The 17,218-nt window shown below is 36.0% G+C and overlaps 1 protein-coding gene and 2 long non-coding RNA genes across 3 annotated transcripts; 2 read left to right on the top strand and 1 right to left on the bottom strand.

Moving 5' to 3' along the window:
- Window positions 1–5,232: 5,232 nt before the first annotated feature.
- LOC128224536 (uncharacterized) lies at window positions 5,233–6,931 on the top strand. The gene is made up of 3 exons (XR_008259497.1): window positions 5,233–5,339; window positions 5,979–6,049; window positions 6,694–6,931. It is a non-coding gene; the product is annotated as an uncharacterized LOC128224536 (long non-coding RNA).
- Window positions 6,932–13,319: 6,388 nt separating this feature from the next.
- LOC128224537 (uncharacterized) lies at window positions 13,320–14,323 on the bottom strand. Its single transcript, XR_008259498.1, has 2 exons — window positions 14,159–14,323; window positions 13,320–13,911 (listed from the first exon to the last, which is right to left on the bottom strand). It is a non-coding gene; the product is annotated as an uncharacterized LOC128224537 (long non-coding RNA).
- Window positions 14,324–15,359: 1,036 nt separating this feature from the next.
- LOC128223239 (uncharacterized) lies at window positions 15,360–16,798 on the top strand. The gene is made up of 2 exons (XM_052932530.1): window positions 15,360–15,399; window positions 16,140–16,798. Exons 1-2 carry the CDS (start codon window positions 15,360–15,362, stop codon window positions 16,796–16,798), a joined length of 699 nt encoding a protein of 232 aa, XP_052788490.1.
- Window positions 16,799–17,218: the final 420 nt, after the last annotated feature.

Genomic DNA, 17,218 nt, shown 5'->3' with positions numbered 1-17,218 from the left:
CATATTAACGGGATGTCCTCCCATCAGTTCAAGACACGAACTACCTATTTCTATGCATTTCGCTGCTTATATACCTTAACATCACGTGATCAAAATGGAATGGTCTAAATTTAACAAACCCTACGGGTGAAACAATTATATATAACTTACATTACAGACGAGGGGTGTAAAGTTCATTAATCTTTAGAAATGGTAGAAACCATTTAGAATATCCTTTTTTCGTATCAATCTTATACTAAAACCATGACTTTAATATCAAATACACAAAACATCCTAAAGAAGTAATAAGAAAACAGCGATTGTCCGATTCTCAATAGCCATAGCCTGGGAATCAGTCTCAGTGGATGCAGACCTTATCTGTTTTTGATGTCTTTTCCCAGCCCGATAAAAAGCTTCCAGCTCCACTGCATGCCTCACAGCATCATTCAGATTGGATGGTCTTGACTGTTTGATTTTCAGCAGCATGTCTGTATTAACCAACGCATTGAATTGCTCTTTTGCTAAGGTTTCCCGTACATCTACAAATGCACTAGGACACGCCAGATTGGTCAATCGTCTTATAGCTTGCCCTAGTTCCGCCATGGTATTCATGTCCTTCTGTCGTCATCAAGAAGTTGAACTCTATAAAGTTCAGTCTGGTTCAGAGTCGAAAATAGGTCCTCAAAAGCTCTGAGTAACTCCTTGTAGTCAGTTGTGTTTGAGCTCAGGTTTCCAAAACACCTTGGGCATGGCCTTTCAATGATATCGAAAAGTACAAACCTTTCTGTTCTTCGGACCATCCGTTTAACTGAGCGCCTGCCACAAAATGTGACCTGTAGTCCGTCCATGCTCGAGTGCAATCATATGTAGCCGGCTTCACATGACACTTATTCTGGCCTGTATTACTATCAGGTTTAGTACTCGGCCGTTTCCTACGCTGAGTTACATGTGTGTCCATACTATTGTCCTAGGCGTCATCACCTATCGGAGACGAATATTTTTCATAGTCAAACTTTATGCGTGGTTTAAACTGAGGTTTTGGTGTAGACGTCCTGCTTGGTGCTGCAGTCGAGCTCCCTTTTCAACGATGAAAATTTCTGAGCCTTTAAATTTTCTGTTTCAAAACAGCATTTTCGTCCAACAGTCTCGAAACCTCGTTCTGGTTTGGGCTGTCTATGCTTCTTTTTAAAAAACGGGTGAGCTAGTTTGCTACGAATCTATATTATCCCTTGTTGGGCGCCAAGTTTCGTAACGTGTAACGTAACAAACACCAACAGGTCCCTTCATAGAAAAGCATGCTCGACCCTGAGGGGTCCGCTGGTCTTTATATACACTATATTCTCTATCTACATATAGCTCGGGCTTTGCTTATTTGCACATTACCAACCAAGTCAACATACGAACTATGAACGTATTTCCGCTTATAACGGAATGTTATGAACGCACATCCGCCGCCCACAGCTGACCGTTACATTATTATGAACGCACATCCGCAGCCTACAGCGGACCGTTACATTAGTTTACAGAAAAACGTGCAACCATGACCAATTTGCACTTATATTATTCATTGAGTATTCTTTGGCGTCAAGCTTTTTACTGAATTGTGAGATATGCTGAGTAAGCTTGGTCCATGTCATGCACGTTTTAAATAAGAATAATGTGAGCAAATAAACAAATAAATCATATCGATGTGCCTTGTGGGTTAACAGTCTGAGAGTTATATATATTGAAACCATAGTTTAACAAATTGATGCAGTTTGGTATGAAACATACTACAGTGGAAACTCACTAAACCGGACAAGGTCCGGACTGGGCAAAATTTCCGGTTTAGTGAGGATTCCGGTTTAGTGAGGATTTGATGTACGGAGTAAGTTTACTCAAAATATTAACTGAGTTAACCTTTAAAGGCTGTTGTCCTCTAGGGACAGTTCAATTCTCCGACGTTTAGACAGAGGTTGAGACATGATTAAAGCACTTGCAAAAGTGATAAGCATAATGAAACATTTCTGCGTTTTTATAATCATCTTGAAATAAAACAACTCGCGTGATTTAATGCTTGTTTAGTATGTTTGATAGTTTAATTAACGCTACGCTCTAATTTGATTGAATCATAGAAGTCTAGAAAAAACAACCCTCCAAAATGATCACTAAATAACCGTTTCTAGTTCTTTATTTTCTGCAACAAACAAATTAATGTTTCAATCAATTTTCTTTTCACAAGTTTGATTATCGTTTGATTATCGCGCGACAGACAATCCACAGCGCAATCATCATTATCGAGTTAACACAACATCTCAGGTGTAATATTTAACGACGCACCGGCTGTCAAAACAAAGTGACACGCTATTCGCGAATTCCTAATACACAACATTATTTTGACATGTTTGAACAAATAAACGTCCGGTGTTGTGAGGTAAAATTACGTTGACAACTAACAAATTTTCTCGATTTTTTGTCCGGTATCCGGAATTCCGGGGTTCCGGTTTTGTAGGGATTTTTTTACATTGAAAATAGAAGGGGAAAACCGGGACTCTGAAAAAAGTCCGGTATCCCGAGGATTCCGGTTTTGTGGAGATCCGGTTTAGTGAGTTTCCACTGTAGTAGATAAAGGAGCAGAACAACATTAGACATAAATGTGAAAGTAACACTTTGGTTACCAACTTTCTCCGCAAAGTTTCCCCTTCTCATAACTGAATGGTCTTTGAGAGGTTATCCCAATGTTTGGATGAACAGCGGATGAAACATTTTATATTTCATTGAATACGATTTCAACATCCAGCTAGCCCTTGTTTTTCAATGCGATATCCCCCATATTCGTTAATACAAATTATGCAGTAATGCATGAATGGTCCGTCTGTGTTGTTTCGCATAGTGTATGTTACTCGTGTAAGTGTATGTATGTCTTAAAACAGGACATTCGTAGTAAACAATGCACTACTACTAGTATTTTGTATATTCTAGCAGTGTTTCGGAGTATTTTCATGGACCTAGTGGATTTTGTTAAAATCTCTTCGAAATCAGTAAAATAGATCAAATGCCGTGGTATTATACAACTCAAATAAGTGACTGATCAGTTTAAAACAATTCATGAACTAAATAAATTGCAATTGTATTCAGAATAAAATTACTAACAAATATACCACCATATATAATGCATCAGCTTCAATGTCAAGTTAAAACTGAACTTTTGATATTGAACATATCATAATGATACATATTCAATGATTGACGTTTTAGAACAAGAGGGCCAAAATGGCTCGAACTCTTTACCGGCTTGGAGTGACAAACGAGTCAGTGAGTAATAGGGAAGTTGCTACCCACGGAGGAAATAACTGGCTGCTTATATTTGGATAATTGAACATGAGTTTCGTCGTTCTAAAGGAAAACCAAAAGTATTGCTAGCAAAGGCTAACAAATAGCTAGTCAGCTGGTTGCCAGGGATGTCAATGCTTGATATGTATGTGATTGCAAAGGAAGCCAACTTTTGCTATGAAGGTCAACGGTTCCTAAACATGGTAATGTTTGCAAAGGCAGGCGTGGTTGATCAGGGAGTAATTTGTTGCTAGGAAAGTCATTTCTATTACTTTAGAAGTCAATGGTTACTAAAAGAGTAAGTGATTGCTACGGAAGCCATTGGTTGCTAAGGTTGTCAGTAGCTGCTGAGGAAGTACGTGTTTGCACAGGAAATAATTGGTCGTTAATGAAGTCATCGTTGCTAAGGAAACAATTTGTTGCTATTGTACACACTTTTTGTGAAATATAAAGACAGTTTCTAATGTTATCATTAGTTGCTAAGGAATTTAACGATTGCTTATGAAGTCAGTGGCAGTTAAAACAGTATTTGGTTGCTAAGGAAGTTATTTGTTGATAAGGTAGTGTTTGGTTACTAAAGATAAAAGTATTTATCATCGGATGATTAAAAAGTCATTGTAGGCAATGAAGTAAGTGGTTGCTATGAAAGTAAGAGGCTCATTATGAAGACATTGGTAGCTATTAAAGGCAGCCACTGGTTGTTAAGGAAGTCATGATTTATTAAGAATGTATGTAATTGCTATGCAAGTATGTGGTTTCGAAGGAAGTCATTGGTTGCTTAGAAATTCATCGGCTGTAATTAATTTGACATGTAATAATTCATTGGTTGCTAAGGTAGCCATTAGTTGCTAAGTAAGTACTTCTATGCTAACATAGATGAAGGTAGCTGTTGAGGAAATCATTGGTTGTTACTGAAGTCATTGGTTGCTCACTTTTGACACCATGGACATGATTTGAACAATCCTAATAAAGAACTAATACATGAAGCTGCATACCAAATATCATGTTTCTGGACTTTGCAGAGAAAAAGATTTTAAAACTGTTTTACTATTTAAGTATAAACAGCATCCGGATTAAGTTTGCAAATCCGGAATTTTTGCAAACTTATTTTTTTTATTTTTCACCCAATGTTTTTTATTTTTGTATTTTTAAAATGTGTTAGGTAATACTAATAAGAGATATTTTTTGTTTCCTGAAATTTAATTTAGAAATATGTTTTTTTTGGCATTTAAAGTCAACTTTTCCAATGGGAGTCCCATTGGAAAATGGCCTTCCCATTGGAAAAATGGTTTTTCCAATTGGAAAATCAGCCCAACATTTTTTGTTGGAAAATTCTCCCACATTTTCAAAAAAGGAATTAGTGATTAATAACAATCATTATCATTAATGGTTATAATGTTATCTAGAAAAAGTGCGTTTATAGTACTTTTTATCATTTTTTGTAAAAAAAAATCCCGTCGACCATTTTTTCCAATTGGATATTTCCCACAATTCAATATGGGAAAAGTCAGGAAATTGGAAAACTCCAATTGGAACATTGTCCCATTGGAATCTTCCAATTGGTAACATTGGCAATGGGCTTAATCCAATTGGAGGTTCTGGCAATAAATTTTAATGGGAAAATATTTCAACTTTCCTAAATCTCTTAAAAGAACACCTATATTTATTTAGGAATATATTTGAAGTTTTGTTTTATTGTTTACCTGTGTCCTGACATTGTATCCATCCAATTCCAAGCTAATACTTCTGTGCTGATATCTTAGCGATAAGATTTAAGCATCTTTTAATGAATTTGAATGCAATAAATCATATCAAAAATTACCTGAAGTATTCTTACTCAACCAGTGACACAAATTCCATTTTTTAAATATCTTTACACTAGTTTCATCAATCGGAACTCCTCGGCTAGTATCAAGATATGGCCTCGGATATAATACGGGTCGTAAGAAAATAGTCCATCATGGCCGACCAAGAAGATGTTTAAACAACCAAGAGATATGTTAGTCCAAAGACAGAATGACGAGCGAACTTTTACCACTTATTTGTGTGTAAGTGTTATTTTTATACTTATTGTATTTTAATAAAATATAAAAATAGTTTTAAAAGAGCCCTAATGAGAAACTAATTGGAAATGTCATTAATTCTTAGTGGGTGGGGTAAAGTCTTCTTTCATTTGACAGATTCTAATTTAGTAAATAACAATTTTGAAGCTCCAGTGATCAGTGGCAAAAATTAAGAAAACAAATACTCTATTATTTTTTTTTTTAATAACAAATAAGTCTGAATCTGACTTTACTTAGATCGATAATAGGTTAGACTTTCTTTCTCAGTGTATTTATCTCATACATTTCATATCATTAACTTTAATTTTTTATAATTAAAATTTACATTCTTTAAACCAAGGATGTATGGTTTATATGTCCGTGAGTGTTGGTAGCGAACAACTTAATGTAATGGCACAATTGAATACCTCGGCCCTGTTCACTAATATAGTTCTCTAAATAAATTAGATCTTCATTCTATTGGTTTAACTAGTTTGAACGCATAAACAAGCACACATTTCTTTCAAGACTAAATTCTATGATATCCACCAGTGGTGGTGATGCAGAAACATTGAAAAATGCTGACATTTTTACTGTGCCAATGAAATGCAGACATTTAAATTTTAATCTTATTGTCATTTTCAGAGAAGAGTATGGTACCAGGGGTGCAGCTGACTCTGATTCCCGGCTTGTTCTAATGAAAAAAGGCAGATGAGGTAATGGTTGTGCTATTTTCGAAATTCGGACAATAATTTAACAGTCAAGTATCCTATTGGTTTAAGCCCAAAAGTACCTGCATGTTTGTACAATTAACCAACAAGGATTGACAGTATTAAAATATCAACATTGTAGATGAATTTAAACATGATAACAATATCATTTCATATTTTTTAATTAACCAGTAGTCCAGAGCTAAAAGCTGCTCTCTCACAGATTGACAGTTCTTCTTGGTCATTCTTCATAAGCCCAAAGGAGTAATTAAATTAAATTTACACATATAATTAATTATATGGCTTAAAGCAATAGCAAAAAAATATTTTCCAAACAAATGAAATCTGTTCTATTATGTGTGACCTTATATGACTAGTTGGAGGAATTTTTACCAAATTTTCAAACTTGATATTATGTCAGCAGTCTAATATCACTGGTTTCCATACATTTGCACAATAATTGCCAATTGGATTGTTTAAAGACGAAAATAAAAAAGGTGTCAGAACAGTAAAACTGTGAGGATGCAGCTTTAAATTGGTGTTGCACTTAATGTTTTGTGAATACTTTTCTGTTGTTGTACAGGCTTTTAAAATAATTGATCTGAAAATATAATTCCTATTATTGTTGTATTTTCTGTTTTCTATTTCAGGCACTGGAATCCGAATGTAATCAAAAATGCCATTGTATGAGGATTGACCTGCAATGCATGGCAATCATCTTAACACAACTGCAACGCCTTCCTTGGAAAAATGAGTGCAAGATGGAAACAAAGCGTTCAGTGGAACATCTTGTCATCTCAAATATTTGATGACTTACATACTGATGTGAAGTTAAAGATAAAAGTCATCTGTTGGTCCGTGATTATTAAATAAATCCGAACTTATATTTTAAAAGGGAAAAATGGTAAAGGATTTATATACGCTTTAAGTGGTTTTCCTATATTATGGAGGGAAGATAACTACAAAAACAGAAACAGATGGCATCGGCAGACCAAATAAAGGAGAACTATTTTGTTCAGTTCAATTTTTAAGACTTCAGAAAATAGGGCACATACTTGCAAATGCCATATTGTAAACTGGGCTCTTTAAAATGTGAAAAGGTGAAAGTGGTCTAGAGGATAAGCCCCAAATTCAAGGTTGTGAGTTCAAGACCTCCAAGATACTTTCTCTTGACCTCAGGAAAAGGATGTCCATACTTGTTTCTTCTTAGGCAACAGACTTAAGAGTGATTTTGTAAGCTTCCAGCTTGCATAGCAATCTGATAAGGCATAAAATAAGATACTAGCTGACTTGCAAACAGTTTTTCCATTTGTGTTGATTTATTTTTCAGTCTGTTGGAATGTTTATTAGAAGTGATGCGCATTGCTTACTGCAACCAATATTTATTTCCTTTATTCAGTTGAATTTAACGAACACATAACATTACTTGTGATTTTACAGATGCATGTTTATTTCGTTGATTGTATGAGTTTATTTTCTCAAATGATGTAATAAAAGTTATTCTGAATGACTGAGCTTTTTTGTTTGAAGAAAATGTGTTGAGGTTTTGGCATAGCATAGTGTCATCATCATCATTGTTGTGTAGAAATAAAACATTCAAAACAATGTATTAAAAACCAAACTGTCAAGCCAAGTACTCAAAGAGGCACAAGGATATTGCTAAAGAGACCGGTAATACAATTAGACAAATAAAATGTAAAGAAAGATCTATAATTCTGACACATGGTAATGCTTTAAATAGTCCTCTCATTGTGTGTTTATGGTTAAAGTGGAGACATACAGTATATTTTGTAATGACGACTTAAATTTGTATGGCAACTTAAAGCCATATATGGAGATTAAGCGCCAGAAATATTGTGAAGTATCCCAAAAGACTCAATGCACTTAAAAGGGCTTGGCACAGAAATGAAAGTAAAAATGGGAGCAAAACCTAATTTATCATTAGTTTTACATTGGATTGCATACACATGGCTCTGTTATTACTTGACTAATATTAAGAATAAAATTAAGAGACATGTTGATCCAAACTGTTATTATTCTTGTTTGCATTTTATGGAGTTGGACATAAAAGAGTCATTTGGTGAAGAGTGATCTAAAGGCTAATTATTCAAAATAGATTAAGTATTATTGAAAAAAGTCTGCTATACATTGCTGAAAAGCTTAGTAACCTGGCTAAATATTTGTTTCAGGCTTTTATTTACAAAAAAATAAATCAGTTGAGTATCTTATCAGTTACTCTTTTGGTGTTGTTGTTTGTAATAAAAAATGACAATTTACTAAAAGATATTGAGACTAATAATTATAGATTTAGACAAGTATAATGTGTAAGGATACTTCTAATGAGTGGGTTTTATCCACAGCCTAGGAGGTAAAGTGAAGGATGATCTGCCTTGAACAAATACAATTTCAAGACAAGATCTGTCAACTTAGTGCACCAGTCAATTGTAACCCCCCACCCCAGGTCCGGGGAATACTGGGGTTAACCAGGGGAAATGGGCCGTGTTTTTACCTATCAGGTGGCCCTGCAATGCTGGTTGAATGCGGTGGTTTTATCTTCGCTTAAAATATAGAGGGGAATGGACCTTACCTAGAGTCCCTGGGGTGTGGGGGCATTTGGCAGGGATTTTGCCATTGGAGCGTCCGCGCAGGGTGGGGATTTTAGCCGGGGTTGGCTGTACTGAAAGTCAAAGTCCCCACTGTTCCCCAGACCTGGGGAGGCCGTGGTTACAGTTGTCTGGTGCATATCCACATGAACGTTGTATTGGTACTCTAACAATTGAGCTTACTGTGTGGATAGTCACCGCCCCACCTCAACCCCACAGAACAGTTTACACAAAAAAAATCTGCAGCCCAAACCCAATAATGCTGAAGTAAAGGCATGCATAGATTTCAGCTGGTAAAGCTCACTGGGTGCCAAGCTCACACCCATCCTACCACAATCCACAAAAGTCTGCACAATGCAATCAATGATTTTACAGAATAGTAAAATGTTGTTTTAATGGCAAGGCATGGTGTGAAAAATAACACGGCAAAGTATGACTTAAAACTTACATTTCATAGGGTATTCCTATAACTGTTGAGAAAATGTTGACATTTAGTCCATGCATGCATTTAATCCGATGTAATGATTCATGCATGCCATGAACCGTATGATCATTTCAATGACTGTCAAGTACATTTTCTGTGTGCTCACGATTTTTCTAGAGGAAATAGAGTGCTTCAACTATAAGAAAACATCTAAATATTCATAAAACGAACATTTTTTGAGGTTACAATAGATATTTTCTCTTAAACAAGCACATTTAATTTAACACAATCCATTTCCTTGTTGTTACAATGGGCCTTCTTTACGCGGATTGAAAACGGTGTTAATCGCCGGCAGCCGCATCGCACTTTCGTATGAATTACGGACACTATTTATTAACAAATTATAAACTAATGAGTGAATAAATTAAAAAAAAAATGTTTAAAAACATTATAAATGATGGTCCGTAAGTTTCTGAAGATGGTCCGTAATGTACCTAAATCTGGTCCGTAGTGTCCCTAAATCTGGTCCGTAATGTCTGGTCCGTAATGTCCATGGTCCGTAGTGTCCGTGACTACCATTTACGAGGTCTATCTCGAAGCTTGCCGGAGATGGCCGAGTTGTTACGATTGTAGTTTCATCTTCTCAGACGCCATTTTTAATCGATTAAGTTGCGGTTACAAACGACTAAGAACTTATTCATTTTTTCAAAGCTATACTCACTTTTACGCTTGAAAATGTTATTTCGGTTGTCAGTACCTTTACACAGAAAATGTACCATTTTCTTGATTTTTAAGATGTAATTAATTGATGGAAATCCATATGAAATGTTTAACCTAAGATAATAGTTTATTTCATACACACTGTTCTGCAGGGGAGCAGGACCTTTCAACCCCAAGAGGCTTTTTAACCCTTCTAAAAAAGAACACTTTTCAGTTTTCAACCCTTAGACTTTTAAACCCCTATTTCAAAGACTTTTCAACCCCTACCTGTTTGGACTTTTTAACTCCTATAACAAAGACTTTTCAACCCCTAGTTGAATTATTTTAATAACCATATTAAAGACTTTTTAACTCCTAAACCAAAGACTTTCCAACCCCTATTATTTGGTTTTGAGCTGGTCCAAGCTAAACACCATTAAAAATGCTGCAAGGCATTTTAGAATGTTAACATGCATCATGTGCCAATGCCTTCCTCAAACAGTAATACTAGTATATGTTTTAGAAAAAAATACCGAACTGTACAAACATGTAAGGCTGGTGAATTTTGCATTACAAAATAAACGCTATTGGTAATTAATGCCATGTTGTCACTTTACTACATACCCGGTAGTAGTATATAAGCCAGTCATCCTACAAGATAGCAGTGAAGCAAAAATACACATATGATGATTACTTGTAAATCATCTTGTATATGTGGAAAAAATGAACTTGTTATTTAGCTGATTGTAAAAACACTTTGTCATTCTTAAAGGGACTCGTACCTCATTGGCACCAAATAATCATTTTCCATGTAATGTGTCTGAAATAATTAGTTAACTCTTTGATACTGAAATTGCAGAAAAAAAACCCAATGAAAGTATGAAAATAAAGTCTTGTTTTAATCAGGGGTGAACCTACGCTTTTTACGTCATGGACAAATAAATAGCATAACCACTCAGCAAAAGGGACTCATACATAATTTATGGATATTTTGATCATGCATACCTTGGAAGCAACACCTTTTATTTCGTATTTAAAACAAATTTGCTAAAGAACCACATTTTACAAACTACGAGCTATAACTTATACAATAAACTCATACCTGGTTGAGCATTTTTTATGTAGAAATGAGGCACCCAAAATGCCAACAAGTACATATGCATGCATAAATACTGAAGCAATGGTTAACATCGTCGCTTAAGTATATCCCTCACGCATCAAAATTAATTTTGCAATTGCACTAGTGGCCAGAAGGAGGGGGGGGGTGACCCCCCCCCCCAACCACAACGTACCGATGTCGTCCAAGTTAACTTTTCGTTTCGAGGCAGGGGATACAGGGTAATCCAGAAGAACTGGAAAAAAGGTTGTGAAATTGCGTAAATTTGTTTATTTTTTGTTTAGTGACACTGTTATTCAAAATCAATACATACACATATATAACAAACATCAATTGTGACTGATAAACCTTTAACTACATACTAAATAATGCATTTATTGAAAATATTTATTACTGATAACAAGATTGTAACCGTGTTTTTAATAGCAGAAAGCGCAAAAAATATTAAATGATTGGTAAATGCTAAAAGATTTATTGTGGTCTACTATAGTCTCATAAGGTAGAAATACCGTGTGTAATGCTCATTTCTTTCAAATTTAACTCGATATCCTTCATAAGAACCATTGTTTTCGACATTTATTCATTCTTTTAGGAATATTGAAACAACATTATTATTGTGGTAAACCTTATCTGGCAGTACTTAAGAGTGCATCTTTGACTTTATTACTCGAGTGAATGCACCTTCAAACCGGTTTAACACAAACATGTCACAGTAATCAATACCATCTGTGTTAAGATGTCGGGAATTGTGTTAGACGAATGATTTTGTATTATGGAGCTTTGAAGAGCGATGAATGGCACTAAAGTGGTGCCAAATGGATATCTCAAACACCCATTGGTAAGTCATTTATTTTTTCCATTTAATTTTTGTCTTGATTTTTGAATATATAAACAGTCAATAAGTAGGACATCTCGTAAAGAACGTTCACTTGAAACAGTCCTCTTCTTATCCACATTTCGACAGGGAGTGGGGCTACTCTGCCTAAATAGCCGTCAACGAGTATTTTAAGAAATATCAAAATAATAAAAAATGGTGTCCCAGTGGTTGCACCAGTCAATTGTAACCATGCCCCCCCCATAGTCCACCTAAATGACCATCAATGGGTCTTTTGACGATTTTAAGACTATGGCAGTTACAGGGATACACATGAAATGTCAAAATAAGTATCCCTAATCGCTCATTATTGTAGCTACCAGCTACCCCCCCCCCCCCCCTGGCCCCCCAATCTAAAATTATAGACGTGTAATACATTCTTCCAATCCTTACTGGTTGACGGTACATTTCCTAACAGGGCACAAATCCTGAACACCAGCTAAAACACGCGTTTGTTTACCGTGATCGATTATTCGATGATCTAGATCAATACAGAGGCTTGCCTTGGTCACACTTGCAAAGTTTCATCTTGTTTTGTTAAGCATTTTTCTAAAAAATGCCATTTATTTAATATAGCATACTTTTTAATTATAATTGACCTTACGACAGGATTTGATTGACAGGTCCTATCAGCCAATCAGAATGTAGGGCTGATAAGCCGTGTTGCTATCCGCCATTTTGTCCGTCAAACTGACCCGAGTCCGTCAGATACATGCGCTGGCAATTCCTCGCCTTTTTAAGTATTATGGTAAAAAGGTGTTGTCATGGCACTTGTAATTCGGATACAAGGTAGCCAGGCCGACTAAAGATGGCTTCCAATTCGTTCCGTAGTCGAAACCAGCGAGTTATTTAGAAAAATGCAAGTGCTGTATCAGACTCTGTGGAAGACCTCATCAACAGTTGAACATGGAAATTTTGAAAGATCGTTCAAAGGCGAAACATCTATACGTCTGTACAAAAGTATTTTTTTGAACAAAACTACTTATTTCAATCCACTCAAAATTTATTTAATACTGAAATTGTCCGTGCATGACCTAAATAAGTGTTACTATTTTTAAACTATAAACATCGTACATTTATGCTTTGGCTTGTGTTGTCAAATCGGCATTAATGGCCATTTAATATCAGGTTCAACATGGACACGATTGATTTCATTCAAGATAGAGGTATTTATGTTGATACCGTTATGTAGTTTTTATAAACTGCTTTGCTTTCAAAGTAAATCAGGAAATATCGTACAACTAAATTTTTGTCCGAACCATCGCATGCTTCCGAATCTCATCTACTCGTATGGTTCCTATGTAAACAATGGCTTTTGTAGCTGTCATTCCGACACATTTCATAGATTTCTTATTTTCATATCAGCACTTTGTCGACGGGAAATCCAATCAAGAAAACCCGAACAGATCGGTCTGAATCATTAAGGTATTATTTTCTGTATAAAACAATTTATTTCACTGTACATTTAAATCAATTATTATGTTCATTAGAACTTGATTCTGCCAAACATGTGCTGTAAAGACTTAGACTTATTATGAATAAAGAACAAGTCAAACATGTACATATTTTCATTGTTATTCTTTTATTTTGGGCCATTTACGTAAATCTACAATATTTAATGATAGTTCATTCAATGTTCAGAGTCCGGATCACATGCACACTCGATTAACAGTATTCTTAAAGTTGCACTCTCACAGAATTCTAGTTTGACACTTTTTGTCTCAGAATCGGCTTGTTTTGGCATTCTTTAAATTAAGACCTAATATATAAATCACAAAGCAAACTTCTCCGAGCCAAAATATGATAAATGCAATCGAATCCTGTGTAAGTTGGCAAAGTGATCAATCTGTGAAAGTGCAGCTTTAACAGTGAAAAATAACTTCTGCTAATGCTATATATTTTAAAATATATTTGCCATTGCAATAAAGAGATATTCACCTATAATATCATACATAAACACCAAAGAAATATCAAAGTTTAAGTAATGTTTGCAAAACAACAATGTATTTAATAAATCTGATATTAAATATGCAACAACTGGTGTTATACTCCAGAACTGAAGCTAACATCATAGAGGTACATCCTTCCAAGAATCCATCAAAACAACATGCTGAACAACTTCAAGAACTCTCTTCAAAAGACCACACTTTCCTGAAATAAATAAAAGATGCCAATATTAAAATAAATCAGTTACATGTATTGTTAAATATTTTAATACTAGCTGTAAATGCTACTGCCTTTGATGTTTGCTTTCTACATAATTATATATCATAATGATATATTGACAAGATAATAGCTAATGTTTTGTGGTTGTTGTTTTTCTCTGGACAAATAGTCCATTACTTTTGTACAGCAAAGTAAAACTAAATGTTACAAAAAGCTTTAAAATAGGTCCTACCGATTATTTGTAAAACTTGTCATCACTGTCAACGGTAAATAGCAGGAGACCCTCCACCAGCCTTAACCGGTAAATGCGGGGAGGGTAGTGTGTGTGGGTTAGAACCAGCTGCCCGGTCAGCTTAGTTGGTTAGAGTGCCGGGCGGTTCTGGTGGTTGTGAGTTCGAGCCCCACACCGGGGGGCACTTTTCCTCCCAGCTCTACTTTTACAGCCAGAGTGTGTGAACATGTTTCACAATTTCTGTAAGAACAAAAATCAAAGCATGTGAATGTTTGAGCAATGCAAAAGTTAAAGATTGGTATCACCCACGATTGTCACTTGTCAACTATTACATTATTATTCATAAGGGAGAGTGTTCAATCGCTTAGAACTGAAACTTTTTATGCATAACCCCAATAAACCATTTCTGCTCATACTATAGAATACAAGGTTATACTGTATAGCTGGCATGTAACTGTTATTTAATGTCACTTCCGGGTTCCCCATTTGGGCCATTTATGATTTACTCATATTGTGCTATGATTTATTCTTTGTTTCAACAATACTGTAAGAAGGACCGGTGTTATTAAAAGTTAAACTTACCCTTGTTTGCATTTACAGTATGCGTCACACACACGCTTTTCCTTTGTATCGATGTCAATATTGACAACATGGCGGCTATCCGATTTTCTCTGATTTGGATAGATTTTACCCCGTAAATGTTAGATATCGTCATTTTCTATGGATATATCGAGCCTTCCGATGTAGCAGCCAGTTACAAATTCCTTTGACTTCTAATTTTTTCGCATTGTAATGTCACATTTATGATAATTTGTCAGGAATATCGGAAAGCGAAACGACGCGAGACGCCATTACTTCCTCGTTTGTTTGACGGACATAGACAGAGTTAGCTCCCTTGATATCAGGGGGCGTGGCTTAGAAGCCGCTGTCGTAAGGTCAATTGTATGACCATGTATTTTCGCTTTTCAAGTGTTCGGTATTTGTGCCCTCCATAGCGTATTTTGAAGGGTGATTTACTATCCATAAAATTGAACGATTTTCGACATAATATAGACGAATTTCATGTTACGTAATCATTTTGCCGGCGGCCATCTTGGAGGCCCATGCGCAGTACGGAATATCCGGTGATTAACACATCCGAACAGCTGATCGATGTAAACAAATCGTTAGTCAATAAAAATGGTACTTAAATGTTCTATTTATGGCTGTAATCACAGAAAAGATCGTGAAAAAGACCTGCAGTATTATAGATTACCTGCAGTAATTACAAATCAAGGCGCTGAATGGGAAAAACTTACTGCAGACCGAAGAAGAGAATGGCTAGCAAGAATTAACCAAGACTTCAGCACGAAAAATTTGACCAATGTTAGAATATGTTCAACTCACTTCATAAGCGGTATGTGATGAAATAGAAAAGCTGCTACATTATATTTAACATTATAATGACTTGACTGTATGACACTTACTACTGTGCTTGAGGTAGCTTGATGAACTTCAGTAATGAGTTGCAAATGTACATGCAGTATATATATATAAGCTGAATTTTTTATATTATAAATTTCCATGACGTGTACTGTTGTACCCTCTTTAAGTATTATTGGCAGGTAATAAGCATTGTTCCCTAAAGGATTATTGCAAATGGCCTGAGAGGTATACACAAGGGAGAGACAGATGTGTGATACAAGGAGTCTGGGTGCGATACCCCAGATCTTTCCAATAGACCCATTCCTTCTTTAACATGAGTGGTCTCTATTGCCGATACATCCGAGCATATTGTGTGTCGAACCAATTCATCGCTAGTCGAAAAGTACCATAACCCTAACCCCAGTGCCCCAGGCAGGTTTCAAACCATGCACCCCAGGATTAGTAGTCCAGAGTGTTTCAAGCTACCAAAATATGCCACCCCATTATTTCATAATTATTGTCAAGTTATAACGGTCTGTAGAACATGAAACTCACATGGTATATTGAAAACTTTCAGGCAAGAAAGCAGATCTGCATGACAGACTAAATCCCGACTGGGCACCAAGCATAGGTCTTCGTGGAGCACAGATCCTCGCAGTACCTGAAGAAACTCCAAGTGTAAGCCGCTATAACAGAATCAAGAATCGGACTCAGCGCAGGTTGTATTCAGAAGAGATACGTGGAGATGAAATTGACAGTGTGATAGAAGACTTCGATGATGTGAATGTCAACAGCAAGTTTGTGAGTACAGGTGTGCAGACAGACATTACATTTAGTTTTATCAATGGGATGGAATGTGAAATAAATAGTCTTCGTTCTGAACTTGAAAGCATTAAAAAGCAACAAACAGTGCTGTTCAACGAAGAATTCTTTGTGGAGGATGATGATAAAGTGAAACAACTGACTGGTATAAACACATATGCTGTGTTGATGGTAGTATTTGAGTATCTTGCTAACTTTTTACCATGCAGCGAGTCACTTTCAAAGTTTGAAATTTTCATTATGACACTCATGAGATTGAGATTGAATCTTTCATCTATGTTCATAGCGTATTTATTCCAAGTGTCACCATCGACTCATTATGACACTCATGAGATTGAGATTGAATCTTTCATCTATGTTCATAGCGTATTTATTCCAAGTGTCACCATCGACTGTGTCAAGACTTTTCTCTAGCACAATAGATGCTATGTATGAACGACTGCATCCATCCATATACTGGCCAGCCCGGGAAACACTTGAGAAGACAATGCCGATGCAATTCAGGAAACATTTTGGCAGAAAATGTGCAGTCATAATTGATTGTTTCGAGGTTTTCATCGAGCGACCTTCCCGCTTAGAGGCCAGGGCCGAGACATGGTCTTCATATAAGCATCACCACACTGTAAAATTTTTAATTGGTATAACTCCTCAGGGCACTGTCTGTTTTGTTTCTAAAGCTTGGGGTGGTCGCACCAGTGATAAACATTTGACTGAAAACTGTGGATTTCTTTTCAAGATCATGCCAGGAGATTTAGTGTTAGCTGACCGTGGGTTTGATATAGGTGCAAGTGTAGGGTCTCATGCCGGTCATGTTCATATTCCAGCGTTCACTCG

This window comes from Mya arenaria, chromosome 17, assembly GCF_026914265.1.
Source record: "Mya arenaria isolate MELC-2E11 chromosome 17, ASM2691426v1".
Lineage (NCBI taxonomy): Eukaryota > Metazoa > Mollusca > Bivalvia > Myida > Myidae > Mya > Mya arenaria.
Note: the sequence above shows the minus strand (reverse complement) of the source record. Positions and strands in the feature narration are given on the sequence as shown.